The following is a 15,006-nucleotide window of genomic DNA, read 5'->3' as shown; positions in this document are numbered from 1 at the left end:
CCCATTAAGTTGCCATCAATTGTCGTAAAAACACTCTGTCTACACTTCCCGCTGCCTCGGAAAAGCAGCCAGCATAATTAAGAACCCGACATACCTCAGACGCACTCTCTTCCACCTTCTTCCATCGAGGGAAAAGGAACAAAGTCTGAGGTCACCTACCAGCCGACTCAAGAACAGCTTCTTCCCTGCTGCTGTCAGACTTTTGAATGGACCTACCTTGCATTAAGTTGATCTTTCTATACACCCTAGCTATGACTGTAACACTACATTCTGCACTCTCTCCTTTCCTTATCTATGTACGGAATGCTTTGTCTGTATAGCGCGCAAGAAACAATACTTTTCACTGTGTACTAATACATGTGACAATAATAAACCAATCTGATTCACTAATGACCTTTAGGGAAGGAAATCTGCCTTTCTTACCCAGTCTGGCCAACATGTGACTCCAGTCCAACAGTAATGTGGTTGACTCTTCACTGCTGTCTGAAATGACAGAACAAAGTGGGGGTGTTGAGTAAGTTTATGAAGACTCACCAAGTCACTCACTACATTCTATATCAAAAAAATGTTCATCAGTTCCCCATCAGGGAAAATTACTAAATTTAGAACAAAACATCAAAATCTGTTCACTCCAGTTGCAAAGACAAATAACGTGCCAGGGTATGAATGGGTGGCACAGTGGTTAGCACTGCTGCCTCACAGCAGGGACCCGGGTTCGATTCCCAGCTTGGGTCTCTGTCTGTGCGGAGTTTGCATGTTCTCCCCGTGTCTGCGTGGGTTTGCTCCAGGTGCTCCGGTTTCCTCCCACAGTCCAAAGATGTGCAGGTTAGGTGGATTGGCCATGCTAAATTGCCCCTTTGTGTCAGAGGGATTAGCTCGGGTAAATATGTAGGGTTACGGGAATAATGCAAGTTGGGTGGATTGGCCATGCTAAATTGCCCCTTTGTCAGGGGGAGTAGCAGGGTAAATATGTGGGGTTACGGGAATAGGGCCTGGGTGGGATTGTGGTTGGTGCAGACTCGATGGGCCGAACGGCCTCCTTCTGCACAGCAGGGATTCTATGCAAAACCACACTGTTCAGAGTCAATTAGGGATGGGCAACAAATGCTGGTCTTGCCAGCGACGCTCTCATCCCAGGAAAGAATGAGTACATTTGATACGAATGTTTGAAAAGGAGCTGTATAAACGTCAATAATATACACATCAGTGTCTACTACGCACTCAGGTCCCTGCGGGGGTGGGGGGTCCACTAATGACCTAAAGTCAAAGCATGCCAGCAACTATTGTGCTTCCTCTCCCGGGCCACCTGGGTAGGTTTTTTCAATTCCTCCCTAATTAGAGCCATAGAGGTTTACAGCATGGAAACGGGCCCTTCGGCCCAAATTGTACAGGCTGCTCCTCTTCTGCCACTAAGCTAGTCCCAATTGCCCGCGTTTGGGCCGTATCCCTCTATACCCATCTTACCCATGTAACTGTCTAATTGCTTGTTAAAATTCAGAATTGCACCCGCCCCTACTCCTATCTCTGGCAGCTTGTTCCAGACACTCACCACCCAATTAAAGCATGTAATCACTCAAAATGCTCGAACTGTGAAATAGGAGCTTTTTAAATGCATTTTGTGATAATTAGTTCCTTCTGAATATGTCTTAATCCTCCAGAGGAATTTGGATTATCCACATCAACCAGTTAAATAACATTTCTTTAGTTTTACGGGCACTGGTAACTTTCAAACCTTGTTCATTGTGATGGGGTAAACATGTGCTTTGTAATGGGATTTAAGTCTGTATATTTTGTCTATTCCCGTTTAAGAGTCAGTTTCTGACAGTATTTTTAAAAATCGTTCTTTTCATTTTTTTTAATTTTCCATTATTGTCACAAGTGGGCTTATATCAACACTGCAATGAAGTTGCTGTGAAAATCCCCTATACCTTGCCCTGATGATGCTGGTTTGTGTTGTGGGACGTTCCATTGATTTAAAGCAGTGCTTTAATAACCCAAATACCCTCTTTCCTTAGATGGGACATGTGATTAACATAGGCATCACATCAGATACGTACACCTACCCGCACACACACACTAATTCCAGTGTGGATTCATGGATAGCAGCAAGGCCTATTAATGCTGGTTGCCTCTTTCCCCACCCCCCCCCCCCCCCCCCCAAAATCTCAATCTAGTGATACTGTACCAAAGTACAAATATCCCAAATGCCACCCTGTGAGTTAGGTTGATTGGCCATGCTGAATTGACCCTAGTATCAGGGGATTAACAGGGTAAATATGTGGGGTTCCGGGAATAGGGCCTGGGTGGGATTGTGGTCAGTGGTAACTGAATGGGCCGAATGGTTTCCTTCTGCAGTGTAGGGATTCTATGAACTGAGGGTGGCACAGTGGCACAGTGATTGGAATTGCTGCCACACAGCGCCAGGGACCTGTGTTCAGTTCCGGTCTCGGGTCACTGTCTGTGTGGAGTTTGCACATTCTCCCCGTGTCTGCGTGGGTTTCCTTCGGGTGCTCCGGTTTCCTCCCACAGTCCAAAGATGTGCGGGTTAGGTGGATTGGCCGTGCTAAATTGCCCCTTAGTGTCAGGAGGACTCGCTAGGGTAAATATGTGGGGTTACAGGAATAGGGCCTGGGTGGGATTGTGGTCGGTGCAGACTCGATGGGCCGAATGGCTTCCTCCTTCACTGTAGGGTTTCTATGATTCTATGAACTAAACTCGACTAACTCAGGGCACATGTCACAGTCACCAATACCTTTACCTGCTAGGTATTCACTCTATTTTTCTTGTACTGTAATTATAGCACATAATTATATTTTTGAACTATTAAATTATTTTTAAGATGCATAAAAGTAGCATCAGCTGCCGATGCATTTATTGTGCAGCTTGGAGAGACTATGACCAAGCGGAAGGTTGTTTTGGCATTTAACGTACTGAATACCTGGGCACCTTCCAGTGGGCACGGTAAAATTTGTGATTCACTTTTTCTTCGCCTTGCACCTCGCTAGCACCAGCAAAAGAAATTCTTGGGAGTGCATAAATAGTGCGTTCAATATTGCCACGAAAAAAAGCAAGCGTTCAGTCACCTCGTGAGAAGATTGGTGGCACAACGTGATAAAACTTGGAGCTGTGCCGAACACTATCAGTATTGATGGCCTTGGTTCAGTGTCTGACTTTGTTCCATGTCAAAACAACCTGAAAAGTCACATCAGGACTATAGTTTGCTCATGATAAATATAAATGTGCAATCATATTGATTTGGCGAAGTTGTCACAGACTTTTTTAAGGAAGGTAAGAAGACTTGTATTTATATAGACTATGCATAGATGTCATAGAATCCCTACAGTTCAAAAGGAGGCCAGTCGGACTATTGTGTCTGCACCGACTCTCCGACAGGGTATCTTACCCCGGCCCTGTCCCCGTAACTCCACGTATTTACCCCACTAATCCCCCTTACCTACACATCTTGGGACACGATGGGGCAATTTAGTATGGCCAATTCATTTAACCTGCACATCTTTGGACTGTGGGAGGAAACCGGAGCAACCAGAAGAAACCCATGCAGACACTGGGAGAACATGCAAACTCTACACAGACAGTCACCCAAGGCTGGAATCGAACCCGGGTCCCTGGCACTGAGAGACAGCAGTGCTAATCACCGTGCCACCATAGACTTTACGAGTGACTGGTAGTTCCACATACGATTGCATCCATAACATGGCACTTAATTAACAAGGGATGGCTCAATTGATAGAACCTTCCAAACCCACGACCACTACCATCTAGAAGGAGAAGGGCAGCAGATATATGGGAACGCCACCAGCTGCAAGTTCCCCTCCAAGCCACCCACTACCCTGACTTGGAAACCTATTGCTATTCTCTCATTGTCGCTCGGTCAAAATCCTGGAGCTCCCTCCCTAAGTAGCACTGTGGGTGTACCTGGTGTACCTGGACCACAGGGACTGCAGAAGCAACTCCTTACCACCTTCTCACGTGCAATTACAGCGAAGCCTGCATCCCTCGAATGAATAAAAAATAATGTTTAACAAGGACAGCCCTATGAGATTGCACATACGAGAGAAAAAGTTGCACCTGGCTGTTAGATTTTGGATCTTAATTTCCTGCCGAGAGGAGTAGATTTAATTTTCAGCTGAAAGACGATGCTCAATGTAGTTTTTCCCTGTGTGGTAGTGTTAGGAACTATAATCTCCCAAAACCAGGGTTTGATCCTACATCCTGATTCAGCCACATGAGCACCATTATATTTTCACACGGCTTAATTAACTTCTGTTCACTGGTGAGGTATTTTTGTAACATTCCTTGTACGTTTTTTGGAAAATCGCTTGTTTTAATAAGAATCTTTGGTGCTGATTGTGACTCCGGGATGGTTTTGGAGATTAAAATTGACGTTTTTAATTCATGCACTTCTGGAAACAGTTGGATTTGTAATCAGTGGAACAGAAAGAGGAGCCATTTCTATAACTGGCTCCCAACCCCACATGGAAAGTTGAAAATTACTTAGTGTCACTAAGTAATTATTTCGTGTCAACTCAGTTTAGTGGTAACCTTCTCCCCTTTGTCAGAAGGTTACGAGTTCAAACCGCACTTAACCATTTTTTTTTAGTTTATTTATTAGTGTTACAGTAGGCTTACATTAACATTGCAATGAAGTTACTGTGAAAATCCCCTAGTCGCCACGCTCCGGCGCCTGTTCGGGTACACTGAGGGAGAATTTAGCATGGCCAATGCTCCTAACCCGCACATCTTTCGGACTGGGAGGAAACCGGAGCACCTGGAGGAAACCCACGCAGATACGGGGAGAACGTACAGACTCCACACAGAGACTGACCCAAGCCGGGAATCGAACCCAGGTCCCTAGCGCTGTGAGGCAGCAGTGCTAACCACTGTGCCACCGTGCTGCCTCTCCATAGAAACCCCACAGTGCAAAAAGAGGCCATTCAGCCCACCGAGTCTGCATTGACTGTCTGAAAGAGTATCCCACCGATGTTCTGCCCTATCCCCACAACCCCATGCGTTTACCATGGCTAATCCACCTGACCACATCTGTGGGAGGAAACTGGAGCACCCGGAGGAAACCCACGCAGACACGGGGAGAACGTGCAAACTCCCCACACACACAGTGAACCGAGGCCGGATTTGAACCCGGGTCCCTGGCGCTGTGAGGCAGCAGTGCTAACCACTGTGCCACCGTGCCACCCATGACAGGAGTTCATAATCCAGACTGATACAGATGAGCAAAACTACGACCCTCTGAATTGGGATTTGCTAAATATTGTTTGATTTTGCGAAATTATACCAAGTGAATAACTTGAACATGTGAAATAAATAACTGTAGTAAGGAAAAGTCAACAGACTTCTCCATTTGCAGCTAGTTAGTCTTAACTGGAAAAACCCGGGTGAGCTGAGAAGCAAGAGGAAACATTAGCATTTAGCAAACATAGAGTATTGATCTCAGCTGCAATTAGCAGGCTAAGTTGTGTTTTCTTTTCATTGTATTTTGTGGCCGATCATTTTGATTACATTTGATTTTACACATTTGAATTGTGTTTAAAGCCACGCTTTATTCATTCCCTCTGGCGAGGGTTAAATTAATACTCGACTTTAAAGATAGTGCATCCCCGGTTAGTAAATGTCACTTCTGATTTTGTCAATAGACTTTAATTTCAAGAGAACTTTTCCTTGTAGCTCAATATCAGCATTTTAAATGCAATGGACATGTTTGCTTTGCTCTATTATATAAAGAGGCAGCTGGAGGAGGTCTTGTGGGGCGGTGGGCAGAGCCTCTGCCTCCGAGCCAGAACCTGATGGACCAAAAGAAGGTGCGTTCTTAACGCAACTGAACAGGTTGAGTAACAACCTGCAAATCCATCTCACGCACGCCAGGCGGTAAGAGCAGGTGAGACCCCTGGATAGCCATGTGTTGGAAAGAAAGTTGCAGCCTCTACCATCACTATCCCTAGCTCCAGACTACAACGCGTGTGTAAAAAGTGCAAGCCCCCAAAATCCTGATGGACTTCATCCTAGAGCGACGTGTTGGTTAGGGTGCATTGGCCATGCTAAATTCTCCCTCGGTGTACCCAAACAGGCGCCGGAGTGTGGCGACTAGAGGATTCTCACAGTAACTTCATTGCAGTGTTAATGTAAGCCTACTTGTGATAAATAAAATATAAACTAAAAGAAGTGGCTGCTGAGTTGGTGCTTTCATGTGTTTTAATTTCCCAAAATTCCCTGGATTCTGGAAAGGTCCAGGTTGTAAAATAATGACTGTGACTCCTCTGTTCAAGATAGGAGGGAGGCAGAAAACTCCAGGCCAGTTAGCTGATATGAAGAACAGTCACATCACTCAGAGGCTGTGATGAATCTTTGCTTCTTGGACATTTGGCTAAGATCAAGCCCTAAGTGCCAGCTTGGATCTTGTTTGTCTCTCTTGTGGGGGCCATGAATTGGATTCCATTGGCATTTTAATTTGGCTTTTGGAGCAAGGGTCTAACCAGGTCCATTCTCAGGATTGGCTCTGTAACTTTAAGGATGGAGTAAAAACAATTTTTAAAAAGCTGGTGAATCTTTGGAACTTGCTACCCCAGAGAGCTGTGGAAACCGTCGTTAAGTACATTCAAGATAGAAATCAATAAACGTCTGGATGTTAATGATTCCCGGGAGAGCGCGGGCAAGTGGCGTTGAGGTCGATGATCAGTAATGGTCTTGATGAATGGCGGAGCAGGCTTGATGGGCTGAATGGCCTATTCCAGCTCCTATGATCCTCAAACAAAACTCTCTGGCTGCGTTTTTTTTGAAAACTTGCTGATTTGGCATGAAGCATTTAGGAAGCTCCTTTTGAAGTTCCTAGATGGAAAGTTCTGCGAGCAGGGCCTCATTAACATTTTGAAACTCCCTTCATGTTGGTTTTCGGCTGCTGACTCCGGTAATAACTGTTGTCAAGTAGTCAGCGGTTGTGCCAAAATAAACTCGACTGTATTTTGTTAAGCGCAGCGGTCAGCAAGACCTCCTTCCTACTTATCAAATGTCACAGCCACGTGTACACATGTAGAGGCCCCACGGTGCCAGCCGTTTACAGAAAAGTCGATGGCGCATAACAAATGGAAAAGGGTGCACACAATCAGCCCTACCAAGGCACAGTGCAGTGTAAAAGCAGCTGGTTTCACACTGCAGCCCTTTTGGCTTTTAGTCTTTCCTACCTTTCAACCTTGCCCTCTGACCCTTGAACATACAGCTTTGTTTCTCGATGTGCAAAGGTCTTGGGGCAGAGAGCAGCAAACGCATTTTACTTTGGAGTGTGGTTAGCACTACTGTCTCACAGCGCCAGGGACCCGGGTTCAATTCTCAGGTGACTGTGTGGAGTCTGCATTTTCTCCCCGTGTCTGCGTGGGTTTCCTCCCCCAGTCCGAAAGACGTGCGGGTTAGGTTGATTGGCCATGCTAAATTGCCTCTTAGTGTCAGGGAGATTAGCTAGGGTAAATGTGTGGGATTACAAGGATGGGGCCCGGGTGGGATTGTGGTCAGTGCAGGCTCTGTTGGCTCCTTGATCTAGGCTGTGGTTCTGTTTACTCCTCCTGATCCACATCATTCCTTTGACAGTTTGCAGAGAGCATTGTCGGTTCTTGTGTGCTGAATGCTGCTGAAATTCATCCAAGCATCCCACTGTTGGATAATCTTTTTGAATTAATAATGAACCTTGGGTGGAAACATCTGCTAGGAAATTCGAACAACATGTTAATTATGTCTTCACTTATAATTCTCATAAATGTCTAGATACTTGGAAGTGGAAACTATTGGGGCGGCACAGTGGTTAGCACTGCTGCCTCACAGTGCCCAGGGACCTGGGTTCGATTCCCGGCTTGGGTCACCGTCTGAGTGGACTCTGCACCTTCTCCCCCTGTCTGAGTGGGCTTTGTCCGGTTTCCTCCCACAGTCCGAAAGACATGCTGGTTAGGTGCATTGGCCATGCTAAATTCTTCCTCCGTGTACCCGAACTGGCGCTGGACTGTGGCGTCTGGGGGATTTTCACATTAACTTTTTTTTTTAGTTAAATCCAATCAAAGTCCCTACCAGCGAGACATTACAGATCCAAGCTGACAAGACAGGTTGCCCTTGGAAGTCTTGGACTTGATCTACATGATCCAAGCTGATTGGAGCAGGCACCGCACCCCCTCCAGTGCTTGATCTCATTTGCATCTTAGCCAAAAGGCCTAGATGCCGTTTTTAAAAATTTGCTTCAAATGAAGCCTCAGTGTAACCTCATTGAATTCTATCAAGTGCAGGATCAAAACACTTGATCTCAGCCAAAAGGCTGGGAAGACTTTTGGAATAACTTCATTGCAGTGTTAATGTAAGCCAATTTGTGACAGTCATAATTAAACTTTAAACCACCCCCTCCCCTTTTAAGATGCTCCTTAAAAATTTCCAATTCGACCAAACTTTTGGTCACCTATTCCGATAGTTCCCCATGAGATTCTGTGTCAAGTTTTGTTTGATAATGCTCCTGTGACCAGCATTAGGACGTTTCAATGCATGAAAGGTGCTATATAAATGCATTGTCTTTGTGGGGGAAGGGGGTGGATAAAACAATTTGTTAAACATTATTTCTGTATTCACCTCAACGGCACCAAAAAGAAATTCCTATCTTGGGGAAATTTCTGAAGGTTGGTTACTCGATTCTCATCCTGAAGTGAATTCTGACATTCTATCATTTCTGTTTTAACTCCTTTTGAAAATTACATGAGAATAGCTGAAGAATTAATGTATCTTTATTTTTTAAAAGAAGAAAATTGAATGCAAAGTTGCATTTGTCTCTTCCTGTTTGTCTTAGTGGGTGGCCCCAGTGGCACAGTGGTTAGCACTGCTGCCTCGCAACGCCTGGGACCCAGGTTCGATTCCCAGGCTTGGGTCACAGTCTGTGTGGAATCTGCACTTCCTCCGCGTGCTCCAGTTTCCTCCCACAGCCCAAAAGATGTGCGGGTTAGGTGGATTGGCCATTGCTAAGTTGCCCCTCGGTGTCAGGGGGACTAGCTAAGGTAAATGCATGGGGTTACGGGGATAGGGCCTGGGTGGGATTGTGGTCGGTGCAGACGCGATGGGCAGAATGGCCTCCTTCTGCACTGTAGGATTCTACGATTTGTCCTGGGGAATGAAGAAAGACAGTTGTCGTAGGAAATGCTGAGAGCTCTTTCACGATGCTGCTTGGCATTTGCCTCACAGGGCAAGATAAAAATTTAGCTGACCAGCAAATCAGTTTATTTATTGTGTTCGGAAGCAATTCTGAAAAATACTGAAATGAGGTCTTGTTGTGCTACCCGTTGACCTGTTTCTACATGTTTTATTTTCTGTTGTTTGTCCTTTTGCAGGCTAACATTGGCCAGATGGATTCAGCTGCAGAGCAATGGACGATGATCACAGGGAATCTGGCACTGATTCAGGTGTGTTGACGTGTGGGGCTTTATAACCTTTAGTGCACGGATGGATTAATGTTGTTGGTAAAGATTGGGAAGGTGATGTGACCCTTTTTTTTTAAATCTTGAGTTTGCTTCTGGACTGTTGGCAGAGTGGTGGTTGCGGTGGAGGGGGTGGTGAACTCTCCCACTCAGATGTACAAGGTGTGTAATCATTTCTTAAAGAAATACTGTGCTCCTTCTCTGCTGCCCTAACGATGTCCCTCAACGGGAACCTCACAAAAGTGCTTTCACATTGCTCCTCCTGTCAGATTCAATGAAAGTTCTGAATCTGATCAGAGGATGATTATTTTTTTTTTAGAAGGAGGCCATTCGGCCCATCAAGTCTGCGCCGACTCTCTGAAAGATCATCTTACCCAGGCCTATCTCGTCCCTGCCCTATGTCTGTAACCCCCGCACACTTACCATGCTTACTCCACCTAACCTACACTTCTTTGGACACCAAGGGGCAATTTAGCATGGTTAGTCCACCTAACCTCATAGAATCCCTATAGTGCAGAAGGAGGCCATTTGGCCCATCGAGTCTGCACCAACCACAATGCCACCCAGGCCCTATCCCCATAACCCCAAATATTTACTCTGCTAATCCCCCTGACAGTTTAGCATGGCCAATCAACCTAACCCACACATCACCTTCGGTCTGTGGGAGGAAGCCGGAGCACCCGGAGGAAACCCACGCAGACATGGGGAGAATGTCTCTGTTTAGTTAGTGCAGTCGCCCAAGGCCTGAATTCAACCCGAGTCCCTGGCGCTGTAAAGCAGCAGTGCTAACCACGATGCCGTTCATTACACCTGGGCATGTTTGCTGCAGTTATAGAATTACAGCACTTTATAAACATTGAATTTAGGCGGTATTTGTAATGACGACCTTGCAGGCGGACCAAGTGTTTGGGGTTAATTTGAGTTTGTTTGTTCCATTTTTATTTTACATTCCTCACTGATGCTCATGTATGTTCCCAGGGCAGTGGTTGTGCTATAGCGCCTGTGGCAAAGTGTGAGCCTCGATAGAGCGGGTGGTAACTGCTTCCCAATTCTACTGCTTCCACCTCATCCACCCAGACCCCTTCTCTCTGACTGAAGCTGGAGATATTAAACCCAGGGTGGTGGTCCAATAGCAACCCAGCTTTGATTAAATACACACATCAAGGATTGAACCTGTTTATTATATCACACCAGGTGGTGCATTTATGCACCATGCCAACATCAAGCGCTTTGCTTCCAGTGTATTTTCAACCATGATTATTGATTCGACAATGTGGAATGGAACCATTAATAGGAATTTAGCGAGAAATGTTTTGCAGTTGATTTACTGGGAATTCTCATATAAATTGTTTTATGTAATAGTTGTAATATATTTTTTGCATTATTAAATATAAGGCTTAGGTTTTCAAAAGTAGACACTGAGTAGGGATTGTCCTTGGAATGGGCATGTTGTGCAGGTGAGGGAGGTAGTTTTAAGTAAGGTTTATCTATCTAAATGCACAGAATGGAATGAATTAAGGGAATCTGGGGCTCAGAGACTTGATTCACATGTAGGCTCAACTTTCAATAAGATGATAAAAGGTATGGATAAAGTAGACGTGGAGCGGATGCTTCCTCTTATGGGGCATTCTAGGACGGGAGGTCGTCGCCTTAGGGTAAGGAGTAGCAAATTTAAAACAGAGTTGAGGAGAAACTACTTCTCCCCAAGGGTTGTGAATCTGTGGAATTCGCTACCCCAAAGTGCGGTGGGTGCTGGGACAGTGAGTAAATTTAAGGAGGAGTTAGACTGATTTTTAATTGGTAATGGGGTTGAAAGGTTATGGGGAGAAGGCAGGAAAATGGGGACGAGGAGCATATCAGCCATGATCGAATGGCGGAGTGGACTCGATGGGCTGAATGGCCTAATTCTGCTCCTATATCTTATGAACTTATGACCGGGAGCCCATTATTACTCGTTCAAGAAGAAACCAGAAGAACGCCAGTTATTGAAACGTGTAATTTTGAAACATGCAATTTCTAGAGAAAGCAATTTTGTTGGTCAGTTAATTCCAGAGAAAATTGGCAGTTTCTCCGTTTTGTTTAAAAACTGAATTTCAGAACCGTTGCATTTCGCTCCAGGTGTCACCTGTCGGGTAGTGCCGAAGTGGGGGGGAGAGGATTTTAAAAAAGTGACCTGTCTTGGGTCAGAGGCCGAAACAATTCGAGGTTGTAAATTTTGTGCAGCTCGTTCCGAGTTCTAAAACAAAAGCTACCTTGTGAAAACGTGGAGTTGTAAAATCCGGCCTTTTTGTTTTTCTCCCCTTAGGTCCAGGCCACTGTGGTTGGCTTCCTGGCATCCGTGGCTGCTGTGGTGTTTGGTTGGATTCCTGAAGGTCACTTCCGTCTGGATCACGCTGTCCTCCTGTGTGCCAGCAGTATGGCGACGGCATTTATAGCTTCCCTCATATTGGGTAAGACTCTGCCGTAACCCGTAAACAAGTTTGTCTGTCTCTCTTGTTTGGGGTGTCGTTTCATTTTGATTTGGTTTATTATTGTCACATGTATTAGTATACAGTGAAAAGTATTGTTTCTTGCGCGCTATACAGACAAAACATACCATTCATAGAGAAGGAAACGAAAGAGTGCAGAATGTAGTGTTACAGTCATAGCTAGGGTGTAGAGAAAGATCAGCTTAATGCAAGGTAAGTCCATTCAAAAGCCTGACAGCAGCAGGGAAGAAGCTATTCTTGAGTCGGTTGGTACGTGACCTCAGACTTTTGTATCTTTTTCCTGATGGAAAAAGGTGGAAGAGAGAATGTCCAGGGTGCGCGGGGTCCTTAATTATGCTGGCTGCTTTGCCCAGGCAGCGGGAAGTGTAGACAGAGTCAATGGATGGGAGGCTGGTTTGACCACTGGGCGGCTTATTTTGCTCCACGCGGGCAACAAATATAATTGGGTCACAGCAGAGTGCTGATTGAGTGGGCTCGTTTTAGTTTTTGGTGCACATAAGGGCAGCACAGTGGTTAGCACTGCTGCCTCACAGCGCCAGGGACCATGGTTCAATTCCGGCCTCTGGTAGAGTTTGCACATTCTCCCCGTGTCTTTGTGGGTTTCCTCCCGGATGCTCCGGTTTCCTCCCACAGTCCAAAAATGTGCAGGTTAGGTTGATTGGCCATGCTAGATTGCCCCTTGGTGTCAGAGGGATTAGCTAGGGTATATAAATGGGGTTGCAGGGATGGGGCCTGGGAGGGATTGTTGTCGGTGCAGGCTCAATGGGCCGAATGGCCTCTTCCTGCACTGTAGGGATTCTGATAATTCTGTGACAATTTTGTTTACTTGCATATTGAATAAGTGAACATATTAAACATAAGATTGTGTCAATATTATCCAAAACAAGTGGCTATGAACAGAGAGTAGTCATTAATAAATCCAACGAATCGCTCAGGAGAAACTTGTTACTCGGAAGGTGATGCAAAATGTGCAACTCACGACAGCACAAGTTAGTTGCCTGAATGCAGTAAAAAGCAAGCTAGATAAATACGTGAGGGAGGAAATAATAAATGGTTATGTTGCGAGGAAGAGATGAAGTAAATAGAATGGGAGAAGGTCAAATTGTGCATAAACAAAGAGCAGTGGACCTCCTGGCCTGTTTCTGTGCTGTAAATTGTATGTAACGCAATATAAATTATGAACCAGCTGGAATTATGGAGACAAGAGGGCCTTGTACAAGAACAATAAAGAGGATATGGACCAATAACACGGAATTTTCGATCACTTCCCCACAACCCTTCGCTATGCCTTCCATTTGATATATGCAGTTTTGGGATAGAGTGTGGGAAAAGAGCATTATACGGCCCTTAAACTTACAACGTGTACCCATTCACCTTATCATGAGCAGCTGCCGATTTTGGGCAAATGACGCTAACCGTTTTCCATCACCATAGGAGTTATTTACACAGTCAGCGCTTAGGACATGTTACATGAGACATGAGCTGTCTCTTTCAGCCAATAAGTGCTTCGTGTCTTCTTATCGTATTTAGGCTCAATTCACTTTGTGAAGCATTCTGTCTCTGTTCTGACCTCACCGTCTCATTGGTAACAGTCAAAAGTTATGAACAAGAAACCCCACCCCTGACTCAGTGTCTGGCAACTGCTGCAGAGGTTTAAGAAACAGGGTAATCATGCCAACGCCAAGTTTGCCCAGTAACTGTGTGCCTGTTCAAGAGGCTGTGCAAAAATGACTAAAGCAGGGCAGTGCCTATGCGAATGTATGTTTAGCTAAACGCTATGAATTCCTGACTTTCTCCGTGTAATATTGTTCATCAGCTGTGGGCGGCACGGTAGCACAGTGGTTAGCACTGCTGCTTCACAGCTCCAGGGACCTGGGTTTGATTCCCGGCTTGGGTCACTGTCTGTGTGGAGTTTGCACATTCTCCTCGTGCCTGCGTGGGTTTCCTCCCACAGTCCAAAGATGTGCGGGTTAGGTTGATTGGCCATGCTAAAATTGCCCCGTAGTGTCCTGAGATGCGTAGGTTAGAGGGATTAGCGGGTAAATATGTAGGGATGAGGGGGTAGGGCCTGGGTGGGATTGTGGTCGGTGCAGACTCGATGGGCCAAATGGCCTCTTTCTGCACTGTAGGATTTCTATGATTCTATGATCTTGCAGAACAACAATTTTGTGATTTTCTTTTTCCATCCAGGGGTAATCATGGTCGGTGTAATTATTGGCTCAAGGAAGATAGGTATAAACCCTGATAACGTGGCCACACCCATTGCTGCTAGCCTTGGGGACCTCATCACCTTGGCACTGTTGTCTGGAATTAGCTGGGGACTCTACATACAGCTACGTAAGTAATATTAACAGATGCAATGATCACTATTTCCTTTTTTATTTCTGTTCCCATTTGCCACGTTGCGAACTTTGGGATCCATTCACCCGATACAGACTTGGAGATGGTCTGCCAGAAATAATTAAGATGTGGAGATGCCGGCGTGGGACTGGGGTGGGCACAGTAAGAAGTCTCACAACACCAGGTTAAAGTCCAACAGGTTTATTTGGAATCACAAGCTTTCAGAGTGCTGCTCCTTCATCAGGTGAGGCAACTCACTTGATGAAGGAGCAGTGCTCCAAAAGCTCGTGATTCCAAGTAAACCTGTTGGACTTTAACCTGGTGTTGTGAGACTTCTTATGAGAAATAATTATGAATGTGACTGATGAGAGCAATGTACAAACTAGTAGGGTGAGCTAGCCTTCGGGGAGTGGGTATATCAGTGCGCTGTCTTTTACCCTTCCCAGTCCAAGGAAGCTGGATTTATAACATCAGCGTGTAACCTCAACTTTGTGTGTAATGACATCGATTCCAGCATTTGTAAAAGCTGTAAAGTGACCCAGTATTGTCATACCCTGGTACAAGTCTTCAATGTCGTGGGAGAAGGTCCAGTTGACATTTTGTGGTGGGGGTGGGGAAAGAAACCCTGACTCTGAGCCAGATTATCTCCACAGCCCCTGTCAATATTATCTCTTTGTCCCACCTCCCCTGAAGGCATTGGCTCCCGCTGG

At 45.5% G+C, this 15,006-nt stretch overlaps 1 protein-coding gene across 2 annotated transcripts in view; it reads left to right on the top strand.

Moving 5' to 3' along the window:
• The window catches only part of LOC144511811 (solute carrier family 41 member 1-like), a 75,067-nt gene that overhangs the window by 37,069 nt on the left and 22,992 nt on the right, over positions 1-15,006 (top strand). For both annotated transcript variants that reach the window (XM_078242157.1, XM_078242158.1), the window contains exons 4-6: positions 9,381-9,452; positions 11,773-11,917; positions 14,147-14,293. In XM_078242157.1, coding sequence (XP_078098283.1) covers positions 9,381-9,452; positions 11,773-11,917; positions 14,147-14,293 — 364 coding nt within the window. The remainder of the gene's footprint in view (positions 1-9,380; positions 9,453-11,772; positions 11,918-14,146; positions 14,294-15,006) is intronic.

The sequence above is a fragment of the Mustelus asterias genome, chromosome 25, assembly GCF_964213995.1.
Source record: "Mustelus asterias chromosome 25, sMusAst1.hap1.1, whole genome shotgun sequence".
Lineage (NCBI taxonomy): Eukaryota > Metazoa > Chordata > Chondrichthyes > Carcharhiniformes > Triakidae > Mustelus > Mustelus asterias.
Note: the sequence above shows the minus strand (reverse complement) of the source record. Positions and strands in the feature narration are given on the sequence as shown.